The sequence below is a fragment of the Mesoplodon bidens genome (assembly GCF_964165515.1).
Source record: "Mesoplodon bidens genome assembly, chromosome: 3".
NCBI lineage: Eukaryota > Metazoa > Chordata > Mammalia > Artiodactyla > Ziphiidae > Mesoplodon > Mesoplodon bidens.
Window position 1 is genome coordinate 1,935,981 of NC_138178.1, and position 14,916 is coordinate 1,950,896.

At 40.2% G+C, this 14,916-nt stretch overlaps 1 protein-coding gene across 1 annotated transcript in view; it reads left to right on the forward strand.

Annotated features, from left to right (window-relative positions):
• The first annotated feature begins 303 nt into the window (after positions 1-303).
• MTPAP (mitochondrial poly(A) polymerase) overlaps positions 304-14,916 on the forward strand; it is a 28,439-nt gene continuing 13,826 nt past the window's right edge. Inside the window, exons 1-5 of the mRNA XM_081226971.1 lie at positions 304-506; positions 5,996-6,168; positions 6,693-6,926; positions 8,004-8,228; positions 14,244-14,455. Of these exons, the coding sequence (XP_081083097.1) occupies positions 350-506; positions 5,996-6,168; positions 6,693-6,926; positions 8,004-8,228; positions 14,244-14,455 (1,001 nt within the window). The 5' untranslated portion in view covers positions 304-349. The remainder of the gene's footprint in view (positions 507-5,995; positions 6,169-6,692; positions 6,927-8,003; positions 8,229-14,243; positions 14,456-14,916) is intronic.

Consider the following 14,916-nt stretch of genomic DNA (forward strand, 5'->3'; position numbering starts at 1 on the left):
AGCACTTAGAACAGTGTTTGGTAAAGAAAAAGTGTTATCGTTTATCATCTTCTTAGATTCGCAAGTCAGTGCTCCTTCCTCATGCCCTTGCTCTCTGGTTCTATTTTCGTGACTCAATTTGAAAAGAGTAGGTGGGGTGCTCGTTCTCCTGGGAGCCTTCTTTTAGAGAACCGTGGGAGAGGGGATATCAGACACGTGCGAAAGCCTCATTCAAGCCGCAACTCGCTTTCTTGTATAAGCGAACGTCTTTCGCCTAGTTTGACCTTCTAGGCTTCCCATCCTTTCCCCATCTCCTCCGCGCGCATGCGCGGAAGCCCGGCGCCCTTTCGTCCGCGCTCCTGCAGGTTTGATGATGGCGGCTCGTGGTTTGGGGCTGTTGACCCGTTTGCCCCTCCGTGCTCAGAGAAGTCAAATCCAGCGTCCTCTCCGCAGGCTTCTCAGTTGCCCAGGAACGGTGGCCGCAGCCCTCGGGAGGGAAGAGCAGTCCTCGGGGAGCGCGGAGACAGGTGTGGCGCCGGGGCTGGGGCCGCGGGCGGGCGCAGGGCCGGTGGGAGCGGCGCGGGGACCGCACGGCAGTGTCCCGGCCTCGCTCGGAGGACCTAGGGCTGCCGCCGTGGCTCGTGGTGGTGGCGACGGCGGCGGCGCGGTGTGGGACGTTCCTTCCTTCGGGGACTGCGTGCCCAGTGATGGAGTCGTTCGGAGCTCCGCAGTGCAGGCCAGGAGCAGAGTTGGCTAGTGTCTGACAGTTGGACGAAACGTTGTTGCCAGTTACGGTAGTGATGCCACAGTTGAGCCAGTCGCTTCTTCGTTCACAGATGTAACTGAGGTTGATGCTCGCAAGTTGTCGATGGAGGCCGAGCGGCGTGAAGCCTTGATGAATAACCAGGACCCCTGGTCCTCCAGTGGAGGCTCTACCTCAGCAATTACTGACGTTTGCTTTGTTCTTTTGGCCGTTTTGAGCAGAATCAGCTTGGTAACAGATTGGCCTGGGCTGGAACAGGCAGGCGTTCCAAGTTTATAGACTGGTGTGTTGAGAAGTCCAGTCCCGCCTCTTGTGATCTAAGAGCTGTGTTTATGTTATTTACAATTCTTAAAACAGGCTGGCAGGGTTGTACCACGGTCTCCATGTTAGAGATGGAGACAGAGGCGCAGAGAGCTAAGGGACTTGCCGCTGAGTTAATTTAGAGCTCGAGCCCCGCTGGTAAATAAAAGGTGTTGATTTCTACCATTTCTTGGAGCTGTAGTTTTAAGGTATGAAATTATTTGTGGGAACAGTTCTAAAGAAGGCTAAACAAGTACGGTATTTTCCCCTAAAATAAATGATAGGGTTGCTGTCCTCATCAGACTGTATGAGAGACTCATATTGACAGAGAGTTGGAAATATCACTTACGATGACAGTTAATTGAAATGCTGATTGGACTGTATTTAGTAGAAGCTGTTTCTGTTAAAAACTCTTAAATGACTGAAAATGTGAGTAAGGCTTTTGCCAAAGGAGCTATTGTGATTTAACATGTGTATAGTGGTTTAAATTTTAGAGTATTTTCATATGCTCTTTGAGATATAAAACTCTGTGAACTAGGTTTGGAAGGAAGTATTATTACTCCATTTTATACATGTGGAAACAGGCTGGTACAGGTGGCTGGTAAATGGATCATGCTTAGCTATTCAGTAGCAAAGGTGAGAATAAACCCTTCTGATTCCAACGCTTCACTTAGTAGAACTTTGTTGTTTTTCTCAGGAAATGTGTTTCATTTTGTATCATTAGGATAATATGAGTGGCTAAATATCCAGGGACTCTTGTGAGGCATAACAAGTAACAAAATCCTCATTTGAATTTCTTTTCCAGTTTTAAAGAGAAGAAGGTGATTATATAACTCACTTAGAAGCATATACTTTTATAATTAGAAGGAAATTGAGAAATCTCCAGTTCAGTTTTTCACTCAGTGTGAGAACTCATTGCCAAAAGTTTGCTAGTTACATTTTATAGTAGCAAGGAACACGCTGTTTCATACATCAGTCAGTTCCATTTTGATCGGGCTGTAATGGCTGAGAAATATTTATAATGAGCTAAATCTGCTAACTTCCCATTTCCCTGTTGGTCTTAGTTTTGACGTAGCTTTCACGTGAGTAGTGGGAAGAACCCTGATTTAAGAACAAGAATATGCAGTGTGTTGTGCAGGACTCTTTGGGTGCATGGGACAGAAACGAGCTCAAACTTGCTTAAGTAGAAAAGGGAGGACATACCAACCATGTAACCAGACTCCAGAAAGAGACGTGACTGCTTTAATAAAGTCACCTGGATGGATGCGGTCAGAGGGAAGTATTGTTTCCTCACCTATTGTTTGGTGGCCTCCTGTCTCGGGTTCTTCTTCTCCAGTGGGTTCTTGATGGCGATGGCCACTAGCAGCTTGCAGCTTTCTCCAAAGAGAAGAATAAAATGGTCTTTTGCCTAAATTTGAAAGATTTGAAAGATTTTAAGAAAGAGCTGTTGATCATCACAGCCGCACCTCCTGGACCAAGAGGAGCTGTTTAAAATCCTCTGACAGCCCTGGCCCGCCTAGTGGGGTGTGCTACTGGATAACTGCTGACACCGCCCCTGTCCGCCACCCACATAAGCAGGCTTGTGCTGTTAGCAGAACAAGGAGGACAGATGCCGGGCCACCAAACAGCAGCTAAACTCTACGGAAGGCTACGCAGCTTGTTAGATGTTTGCCTTTGTGACGCTTTTTCACCAGTAACGCTGCCTGCCCTGTTTATCTCGAAAGGTTATTGTGAGACTCAGAAGAGAGTGTTTCTGTGAACACTGGCAAGTGCTGCAGCGGTGGAAGGACAGCTGTCATTTCTCATGAGTTTGTTCCAGGTTGTACATCCCCGCTTTATCTACAGTAATTCTCTGTCAGTTTCTAGACCTTCATTCTCCTCTCCAGGCGCTCTCTGGTTCCTCAGTACCCTTCATGTCCATTACGTCTGGAACGGAGCATGTGCTCCGTGTGTGGCCTGACCAGTAAATAGGAAAGAAGTGCTCTTACCCCCTTGGATTCGGATTTTATATCTATATCTGTCTTCTCCCTTTCCTCACCCCAGAAGTTAAGACATTCCCTTGGCTCATTTTGAGCTTTCATCAAATCAGACTTTTGGTCTTCTTTTGTTCATTTACTGCTGGCTGAATCCCTCTCCCCCATTATGTGCTTGTGTCTTTATGTTGTTTTTAATTCTAAACGCAGGACAATATGTTTTGTGCTTACGCTTATTAAATTATGTTATCAAGACAGTTGCAAATTTGTCTGTCTTAAAATACTAACACTTACTAGTTTTTCCTCCCAACCTTGTGTTGTTTGTAGGTTTGACAAGCCTTTTGCAAGGTCATGTACTTACGCTCCCTGAACTTTCTGTCCCCTTCGTGCCTTTGTCTACCCCGTCGTGCCTCCTGCTGTTCAGGGTTAGCGCCGTCAGTCCTGTCCAAGCCCCATCTGTCATCTGACTTCTCTGTCTCCCTCTCGCACCTGTCCCTGCTCTTCCCCAGTGATCCAGCTGCAGGGGTACCTGCATAATAGTGCAAAACGTTGTATACCAGTGATACTGCAGTATTGCTTGTGATAGCAAAAAAGGTAAACCATCTCAGCATTTATCAGAAGACTGATTAAATTATCGTAAACACCTAAGAATGTTTATGCAGTTATTTTAAAAATGAGGTAAATATATATCTACTGACAAAAAGATATCAACAATGTATTAAAAATTTAGAAGCCTATTACAGAAGAGAATGTAGAGTACATTTTCAGTAATTGTGTGAAAAATGTTTATCTCCGGAGAGATACAAATGTATATGTTTATATATGCCTTGAAAATGTCTGGAAAGGTAAATATCAAACCTGATAAGTGGGTATTGGAGAGAACTAGGGGAGGATTTATACTTTTACTCTATGAAATTTTACATCTTGACTTTACTTTTACAGTAAGCAGTTAGACATCAGTGTAGATAGACTCAGTAAACATCAGAGACAAGAAGATAGAGGTGGTGATTACAGCTGGAAAAGTGGGTGAGAAAAGCCTGGACCATAAAGAAAGAAGGACCAGTTGGAAGGGCTGTCAGTAGACTGAGGTCAAAGTGAGTAAGAGTAGTCCCTGCCCTCAGCGTGGAAGACAGATATCCTTCCACGCTGTTAAGGAAGCACAGCACCGTGACTGACCTTCTTCCATAGGTGTTGAAGTGAGGTAGTGCCGGGGTGGAAGCAGTTGTGCCGAGGAGAGTCCGCTCTTCCCAGAGCTGAGCACGGTTTGGAGGATGAATGGGAGTTTGCAGGGCAGAAAATGAGAAGGTGGGCGTTCCAGCCAGAGAGGAGAAGACGTGAAGAGTTCAGAGTGTGTGTGGCGGTGCCGTGCGCGAGCAGCGTGGAGCAGGTGGGGCTGAGGTTGACACGGCTGAGGAGGGGGCCGAGGTGCCGGCAGCTTTATAGCCGGGCTGTGGGGCTCAGACCTTCTCACGGATGTGGCAGGGAAGTCAGAGAAGACTTTCTAAAGACGGTTACCTTAGAAAGATGCCTTTGGCAGCAGTGTGGAGAGTGGCTTGAGAAGGACAAGACTGGAGCGAATGAGACCAGTTTAGCCCTCAGGCTGCTGTGTTCCAGGCTGAAATGAGAGATGATGTTGAAGAATTGGCATCCGGAGTAGAGAAGAGGACGCGTATTTAAGAGATGCGTGTTTAGCATCTCTACAGTGAGTGTAGGGAGGACGCGCAGTACCTTTGATCCGTTGTTAGAAACGTGCAGTAGGGCAGGGCCAAGCGTGCTGCTGAGTGAGACCTGCCTCTAGTGGGGGCTGCCCCGCAGGCTGGAGGGTCCCACCGGCCCTTACTGCCTGCCTTCCTCTGTCTTGTCCGTGAGGATGTCTTGGGGTTTGCTGAAATGAAGGTTCAGTGTGTGTGCAGTATTTCCTTTATCCATCAGTTTTGTGACCTTTTGAAAGAAGATGAGGCTGAAAGCTTTTGCTGATTTCTGTGCATCGGTTACATTTAATCTCTTTGGAATTAGAACTTGGATGATTTTCTTTTTCCTTGTGTTTAGTTCACTTGTTGATCTTTGCGATCAGTAGATTATTTACTTCTTGCCTATCACAGCTCTTGCCTTCATTTCCTGTGATTGTAAACTCCCTAACCCCTGGGTGGTTTTTAATGGGGAAAAAAAAAAAACGTCTGTTTCTTTAGTAAAAAGTATCATGAGCTCTTTATGGGCAGCAACTAGGGCTTGGGCTCTCAGATTTCCCTGTGATGCAGAGCACACAGGGAATGTGTACCAGTGATAGTTGGTAACTCATTGTTAATTGTTTGAGCCAGATCAAGACCCTTTACAGAGAAAAACTAATAACTTACTTTATTTTTTAAATATTAATTAATTAATTAATTTTGGCTGTGCCGGGTCTTAGTTACAGTGTGTGGATCTTCACTGCGGTGTGTGGAATCTTTTAGTTGCACCATGCAGACTTCTTAGCTGCGGCATGTGGGATCTAGTTCCCCAGTGAGGAATCGAACCCGGACCCCCTGCATCGCGACCGCAGAGTCTTACCCACTGGACCACCAGGGAAGTCCCAAAAACTAATAACTTACTTTAATACATTAAACTTCTAAACTCATTGTCTCGTTGCGCTCAGGCTTGTAATCATGTTTTTTAGGCTTTGGAATGTTATAGCTTATACACACTTTGTATGTGTGTATTTGTGGAAGTGGCTTTACTTTAAAAATTTTGTGGAGTTCTCCCTTTTTAGCACTATGCATTGAGTATAGTCAGTCAAAACAGAGTGGACAATTTAATGGTAATCACAAGAGAATGGTAATAGGAAGACTGGAAATAGTATAGCTTCACCCTTATAAAGGAGAGGAAAGCAGACGAACTGAGGATAAAGTTGGTTGTGGTCAGGTGTAAAATCTTTATATACCATACCGAGAGATGCTTTGAATTTTACGTGTGTGTGTTGGGAATGTCTTTGTCTCATTCATAGGCTCTGAAGACAGGACTCCAAAAAAGACATTCTCTGAGGTGCAAAAAGAGAGACGAGAACAGGCCCAGCGGACTGTGTTAATCCACTGCCCAAATAAAATCAGTGAGAAGAAGTTTCTCAAGTACTTATCCCAACATGGATCTGTTAACAACCACTTTTTCTATGAGAGCTTTGTAAGTATTTGAAAAACAATCTAACTTAACATTCATACTTTTTTTTAAGTTATTTTTTGCTCTGTTGCCTCTGCAATATGGTAAAGTTAGATTCTTTTTTGATATCCTGCATCTATCTTTGTCTAAATTTCTTCAATGAGTTTTTTTTTGATATGAAAATAGAAATCCTTATAGGAGTATCACAGAATTATAAGCATAATTATACCTGAATCATTTCATAATTTGAATACTTCAAATCGTTCCATTATCTTAGGTGTAGAAGCCAGTGGGAGATCTTTGTTTTGCCTTTTAATTTTCTATTTCAGCATTATTTTCAGCTTCTCTTAACTAATACCACTTTATAATGTTCCTTTTCTTAATCTGCTTATAATGATTAAAACCATTGCTCGTGTTAGAAGTGTATCATTGTAAATTTTAAAAATTAGTATTTTGCCTGTTACGATAATTGCTTCGAAATATGAACTAAAATACTATGTTAAAAATAGTGTTTTGAAATGTGTTCTGTTCTTATGTTTTTGGTATAGGGTCTTTATGCTGTTGTAGAATTTACTCAGAAGGAAAGTGTAGCTTCACTGCAGAATGTAACTCGTACTCCAAGCCTGGGCAAAGAGGCTGCAATTCCATTCAGATCACGTTACTTCAATTTAAAGTTGAAAACTCCATTAAACCAGACTTCTGAACAGTCAAGTGTTCAATGTAGGAATCAGTCTTCTCCTTCAAGCAAGAAGCTTTTTGAATTACTTTGTTGTGCAGAAAGTGTAAGTTTATAGGTATACTTCCCCGACTTGATGTGTGTGTGTGTTTGACTTGTTTTGTATATTGTAAGTTTTTATTATTAAATGTTCATACTGAGTGAAAAGTAAAAGTAATCCTTCCCTACTCCCTGCCACCATATCCCATTTGTAATCCTCAGAAGGAACCACATTCTTCCAAAGTTTTGGGCCTTCGGATTATTCTGGCTTTCTTTCTCTTGTCAGCATGACATATAATTGTACATGGCATTCTTTTATAAATTTTAAAATATCTTATTTCTGGTTTTATCTCTTTTTTTTCTGCTCTAGTAATGTTTATAGTAGTTTTGGTTTTTCTTACTCAGACTTGTCAAAGGTTTAGCTAGTCCTTTCCAAGAATATGTTCATGGTTTTAGTTATCACAATACTATTTTGGGGGTTGATTTTCTAATTTTTAAAACTTTACTTCTAACCTTTTGTATTGCCTCTACTTTCTGTTATTTATTTTTCTTGAGTTAAGTGTTTAGTTCGGTTGTTTTCAATATTATTTTCAAATAGGCATTTAAGGCTGTGGTTTTTATTTTAAATATCCAGCTCCAGCGTGCCCCTTCACAGTGTGATCGTTTTATCACCAGCCTTCTAGGGAACATACAGGACTGGTATTCTGAGGAACTGGGGGACCTTGGGCCTTCATTTCTCGAAGGCTTGCTTATTTCTGGTGTTACTTGCCTTTAACATTGGTTCTTCTCTCCCCCCCAACTTCATTTAAATGTCCAGGTTTGTGGTTGCTTTGACCTCCTCTACTGGGGCATTTTACTGTTTTCATTTTCTAAAACAATACTTTATACTCAGGGCCTAAGAAAAATATTAGTTTTAATTCCAGCCAGCTTTTTTTTTTTTTTTTTTTTTTTTTTGCTGGTGTCCTCATTCCTTAGTGCTTTTTAAAGGGCATTTGTAAAATCCACTTTTAAGGCTACATGTAAAAAGATTGCGTATTTTTAAGGTAGGTCTCCTAAGCTATCAAATTTCTAGAAGTAAAATGACAATTATTTTACATGACCTTAACATTTTCTATATTCTCTTGTTTTTGTTTTGGCCAGCTAGGTAGATGATCAGCTGAACACTCTCTTGAGGGAATTCCAGCTAACAGAGGAGAACACCAAGCTCCGATATCTCACCTGCTCTCTTATTGAAGATGTAGCCGCCGCGTATTTTCCGGACTGCACTGTTAGACCCTTTGGCTCTTCAGTGAACAGTTTTGGAAAATTAGGATGCGATTTGGACATGTTTTTGGATCTAGATGAAATTGAAAAATTTAGTACTCACAAGGTAATTACATTTCTTTAAATCACAAAGTTGTCAGAAAAAATAAAGGAAATCTTTGGATTTAATAAAATTACAACTTGATTTCTAAGCTTAAGAAACAATATGGTTAAAGAATAGGGTCTATTTGATACTGATTCTTTGGAATTGTGAAGTCTTTCTTTATATTGGTCTAATATGTTATTATTCTTGTGAATATCTTAAACATGTAATAAAGTGGTTGTTCTTTTTGAGGGTTGAGAATTTTTGGGGGTAGGCCAAGGTTGTTTACTGTGTTATTCAGATTATGTGTGTATTAACTAATTTTTTCATCTGCATGATCTAGGTAGTGAAATGCTTTTTACACCTCATTATTTTTGTTTCTCTTCATTTCTCAGAATTCTTTTGATTTTTGTTTTATTCAAAGACTATGTTAGCTACATATAGGTATATGATTATTATACCTTTTTATTGGGTTGTTCATTTATCATTAAATTTTGTCCATCATTTCTAAATGCCTTTTCTTTAAATTCTTTTTTGTTTGTTAAGATGGCTGCTTGTTACTTGTCTCACATACCTTCTCTTCCTACATCAGTATTTCCAGCCTTCACATATATTGTTACATTTTGAGTATAAATAGCAGATCACTGAATTTTATGCTTTTACTCCGTAAGTCTTTTACTCCATGAGTCTTTTTATTTATTATTACTGGTAATTTTTGGATTTATTTCTACTGTCTTATTTTTTATTTCCTATTTTCTATGCTTTTTCTTTGCTTTTCATTCCTTTCCTTTCCTCCTCCTGTTGGATTCTTTCTTTATTCTGCCCTTTCCTCCCTTCCTGTCTTTCCTGTTACAGTTTAAAAACTGTATATCCCATTTATGTTCTTATTAACATGCATGTCTGACAGAGTAAACTTAATCAGTGTGTCTATCATCATCCCAAACAATATGAGGTGCTATAATTTCATTACAACTTTGATTTGAAAAGGCTTCTGTGTTTTTGTAAAATCTTAGGTTTTTAGGACTGTTCTTTCTTATGTATTTCAAACTAGTAATCATCTCGGTGTAGATGTCCGGTTGAAACTTCAAACTTAACATTTTGAAAACAAAACTTTATCTTCATCTCCTTGTAAATATTCTTTATAAGTTTTTATAAAAGTTCTTAGTTATGTGTCACATAGTTATCAGTGGCATTTTAGCTTTCCTGACATTTGCTGTCGTCTGAGCGAAGATATCTAAGCTAATCTTTCAGGTCTACCTCTTCATTTACATACTCAAAGCTATAGTGACACGGTCCCTTATAAATTCTCACTTAGATGATTGTAGCAACATCCTGCTTTCCACGTGCTTCTCGTGTCATGCCTTGGTATTCCAGCCCTCAGCCTCTGCTGGAGTTATCTTAAAACACAGATTGGATCATCCACAAGCTTAGAACAGTTCTTCGTTTTAACACAGAATTGAAATGATCTGTCTCATAATTCATTTTAGTAAGCGTTTGTCTTTCTCTATCTTCACACACCCAGTTTTCCAATCACATCATTTCATTACCAGTTGTGGGGCACTTTTAGGATATGAATGGCGACTGAACCGTAGTTCTGTGTCTTCCCTGAGGAATGCGCTTCCCTTCCACTCCTGACTACCATCCCTACACGGGTTTCAAGGCCTCATTCTGACTCCACCTTCTTAAACCATACTTGATTTTTCCCTCTGCTCCAGTCAAAATTAATCACTCCTTTTTTGTAGTGTAGCTGGTATTTCTGTCTCCAGATTCCTTCTGTGTTACGTTTAGTTCGTGGTTGATCTGTGTCTCTCACTGTATCCTAAGCGTGGCCAGGGCAGGATCCGTGTCTGTTCATTTTGTCATCCCACACAGTGCCCGCCATACTTTATCTGCTCAGCATGTAATTACGTAGTTGAAACTGGCCAAGAAATACGAAACACATGAAAGTGAAACGGGTCAGTCTGATTAAGACTAACATGTACTTGAAATTGTATTAAATTCCTGGCAGGAACACTTAAATTATGTTAGGCTATTTTTATATTAAATAAAAGACCTTGCCGAATAATTAAAGTGCATTATAATGTGTTGTAATGGTGAAAGCTTGGGCTCGGGAGTGCAGAGTAGTAGTTCTTTTACTTACCAGCTGTGTGACCCTGGGAAAGTTATTTACCTTCTCTGTGCCTCGATTTTCCTAGCCATAAAATTGGGATAGTGCTATAATGCCAGCTCATGGAGTGTTTGAGAGGATTGCTAGACAGTGAGAAATACATTTTTTTTCTGTTGGAAGCAGGAAGGAGTTGGAAACTTAGTTGGATCTTAGATTTCTGAAATAGAGAGCTGTTAGGAAAAGGTATTTTAAAAGACAGTGCTCCAGTCTCACTAAACAATTTAACATTATTTCGTATGTAGGTTTAACTTATGCAGTGTTGTTATAAACATATACTCCGAAATATGTGCTTGTTTAAGATTATAATAGCTTTGCTAATAGAAACATTTTAAAAATGAAACAGGAGCACTTTTATTTATTTTTTAATTTTAAATAAATAAGAATAGATTTTAAAAAACCAGGAGCACTTTTAAACTCACCCTCCATAAAGCAGCTTCCTGACCACTGTCTGCAGTTGTGAGCCTCTCCCTCTTACCTCTTGGTGCTCCGTGTGTCCCAGCACTCCCCCTTGGTTTGTGGTTCTCTGGGCTTGTTTTATTCTTCAGCCTGAGTTGAGGGCAGTTAGGAAGAGATTATAATATAATCTATACAGATTTTAACGTGATTTTTTTCCCCCACTTAATAGTGTCTCAGCAGTTCAGTCTACTGCATCCTTTTCAATGGATGCAGAATGTTCTGTTGAACGAATGTACCATAATTTACTTAACCAGTGCTTTATTTGTTAGACAGTTAGGGGATGGTGTCTTTTTGTCCCCACTTTATTGCCAACTATATTAGGTAATATTCTTAGGTTGTGCATAACAGAAACCAACCCAAAGCAGCTTAAACAAGCAAACAGAAGTAGAGGAAGCATCCTAGAACCCAGGGTTGGGAATGTGGGTGAGTCTTAGGAAAGGACAGCACTAGGAAGTATAACCAATCAAGAGTCCATGAGGGTTCTGTTTCCTCTCCACGTATTTGCTTTACTTAATATCTTCCTTCCCTTCACTGCCCTCGCCCCACCTGCTTCGATTTTCTTTACATTTTCATCCTCATGGTGTAGAGTGTGCCTGCCCCAAAGCATCTGAGTTATATTTCAACCACGTGGTTGCCTCAGAGCCTCAGCCTCAGTTCCTGGTGGAGACGGCTGGCTGGATGAGGGTGTGCCCCTACAGTGCTCACATCAGCCGCCCTGCCAGGTCCACATGTGTTGTCAGGGCCTTGATCCTTTCAGGGGGACTGAGTTCTCAAAGAGGGCTAGGAGGCTTTATTAAGCTAGACAGAGCTCTTAAAAAGTATCTGCCACACAAATAACGCTGCAATGAGGGAACAGCTTTGCAAGTCAGCTCATCTGTATGAGCATTCCTTTGGGGTGATTTCCTAGGATTTTAATAGCTAATCAAAATCTTATTGATATGTATTTAAAATTTTACTATTTCAATACTAAAGTTGTCCCAAAAGTATGTCCCGGTGTACACTCCCACTGAGTATGTGGGATGTATGTGTTTCCCCTCACCCACCAGCACTGGTCCTGTCCCCCTTTTTGTCTTTGCCAGACTGATAAATGAAAAATCTCATTGCTATTTTAATTTCCTCTTAGTTTCTGTACAACAAGAACATCTCTTTCTATGTTTCTTACTCATTTTTATTTCTTGTGTTAGTTTCTTATTCAAGTGTTTTTGGCCACTTTTAGAATTGGGTGGGCTTTCCTCCCTTCCATTTGTACAAACCCTTCATAAATTAGGGAAGTTAGCCCTTTATATGACATGTATTATTGTCTTCATTTGTCTTTTATCTAGTAATGAATATATGCTTGGCCTGAAGATGGTTTTAATTTTTATTCATCCGTATCCTTTTGTGTGTTCTGGAATTTCGTGTCATGCTTAGAGAATCCTTCACTCTAAGACTGTAGAAACTTTCACCCATTGGGTTCTGGTACTTTATAGATGAAAACCTTTTATGTTTAAGTCTTTGGTCTGTGTTGAATTCACTTTGGTTTTGGACTCGAGTCTAGTTTATTGTTTTAATGGCCACTTGGCTCATTGTTTCAATAGCAATTTTCCCACAGTAATTTGCAGAGTTCATTTTATTAACTATTAAATTTCTGTAGTTAGGTCTGCTTGTACTGTTTCCTTCTATTGATCTACTGTCCTCGTGCATATATTTCCTGTTATAACTACTGTGGGTTTACAGATCTTATTAAAATGGAAAGGCTAACTTGGAAAGGGCACATGTATGTTCACAGAATTTATAGAATCTATGGTTCTACTATAGTATTACTTTATGATATATACTGTGGTATGGAAGTTAATTATAAAAAGCCAATGATTTTTCAGGTTAGTATTTTATACTCTAGAGAAGCAAAAGAAAACTGAAGATTTTTTGAAAGTATTTTCATTGAAGTATAGTTGGTTTACAATGTTGTGTTGATTTCTGGTGTCCAGCAAAGTGATTCAGTTATACATACATATATTCTTTTTCATATTCTTTTCCATTATGGTTTATCACAGGATATTTAATACAGTTCCCTGTGCTATACACTAGGACTTCGTTGTTTATTTTATATATAGTATCAATAGTTTGTATCTGCTAATCCTAAACTCCTAATTTATCCCTCCCCCACCCCCTTGGGTAACCATAAGTTGGTCTTCTATGTCTTCTGAGTCTGTTTCTGTTTTATAAATAAGTTCATTTGTATCATATTTTAGATTCCACACACAAGAGGTTTCACATATTTGTCTTTCTCTTTCTGACCTCACTTAGTATGATAATCTCTGGGTCCATCCGTGTTGCTGCAGATAGCATTATTTCGTTCTTTTTAATGGCTGAGTAGTATTCCATTGTGTGTTTGTGTGGGTGTGTCACATTGTCTTTATCCATTCATCTGTTGATGGACACTTAGGTTGCTTCCATGTCCTGGCTATTGTAAATAGTGCTGCAGTGAACATTGTGGTAAATGACTCTTTTTTGTGTGTGTGTGTGTTATGCGGGCCTCTCACTGTTGTGGCCTCTCCCGTTGCGGAGCACAGGCTCCGGACGCGCAGGCTCAGCGGCCATGGCTCACTGGCCCAGCCGCTCCGCAGCATGTGGGATCTTCCCAGACCGGGGCACGAACCCGTGTCCCCTGCATCGGCAGGCGGACTCTCAACCACTGCGCCACCAGGGAAGCCCATGACTCTTCTTGAATTATGGTTTTCTCAGGGTATATGCCCAGTAGTGGGATTGCTGGGTTGTATAGTAGTTCTATTTTTAGTTTTTTAAGGAACCTCCATACTGTTCTCCATAGTGGCTGTGTCAATTTCCATTCCCACCAACAGAGTAGGAAGGTTCCCTTTTCTATACACCCTCTCCAGCATTTATTATTTGTCGACTTTTTAATGATGGCCATTCTGATGGGTGTGAGGTGATACCTCATTGTAGTTTTGATTTGCATTTCTCTAATGATTAAGGATGTTGATCATCTTTTCATGTGCTTCTTGGCCATCTGTATGTCTTTGGAGAAATGTCTATTTAGGTCTTCTGCCCATTTTTTGATTGGGTTGTTTGCTTTTTTATTGAGTTGTATGAGCTGTTTGTATATATTGGAAATTAAGCCCTTGTCGGTCACATTGTTTGCAAATATTTTCTCCTAGTCTGTGCGTTGTCTATTTTGACAGCTGAAGATTTTTGGTCTGCTTTTGGCTGTGATTGCATGAAGAATTTTTTGTGTATGTGTTTGTGTGGTTATTGATTTTGTTTGTTTGTTTTGGCTTTTGTTGGTGTGTGTGTGTGTGTGTGTGTGTGTGTGTGTGTGTTTTGGCCAGAAATGACTTACAGCATCCTTTTAGAAAAGTTTTTTTAAGAAATTCCTTTTTTATGAAAAGCTCCTATTTACAAATGTTTTTATTATTCAGGCCTCAGGAAATTTTCTGATGGAATTTCAAGTGAAAAATGTCCCTTCAGAAAGAATTGCAACACAGAAGATCCTGTCTGTGATAGGAGAATGCCTTGACCACTTTGGCCCGGGCTGTGTGGGAGTACAGAAAATACTAAATGCTCGGTGTCCCCTTGTCAGGTTCTCACACCAGGCCTCTGGATTTCAGTGTGATTTGACTACTAACAATAGGTATGGTCTCTTATTTATTACCTTAAATGTGAATGTTATAAGGTATTAGCATAGTTTTTCTTGTACAGAAACAATGGCTTTCGACTCTTTTGTATGCTTTAATAATAATTTTTTTTAAAATTTGAACACTTGAATTGAAAAGCAGGGTTTTCAATTATTAAAATGTTAACATGCCTAACTAACATCTTCTGAGAAGACTTGTGTTTCATTGTTCGTACTTATGTAGCCTGATAACAACTCAGAAATTCCGAAGTATATAGCCTTCTAGCGCACTTGGAAAATAAAGCAGTACCTTGGGTTTGTGCTCTCAGCTGCTTCCAGATGCAGTCGACTGTGTGTCCAAACAAAGGTAACATTTGCTTAAGTCAGATGGTGGTCTGAGCAGCCTAATGAGACTGCGTAGTTTTTCTTCAGCATGTTTTCATTTTATTATCAACCTGTTTGCTTTAAAACACATGGGA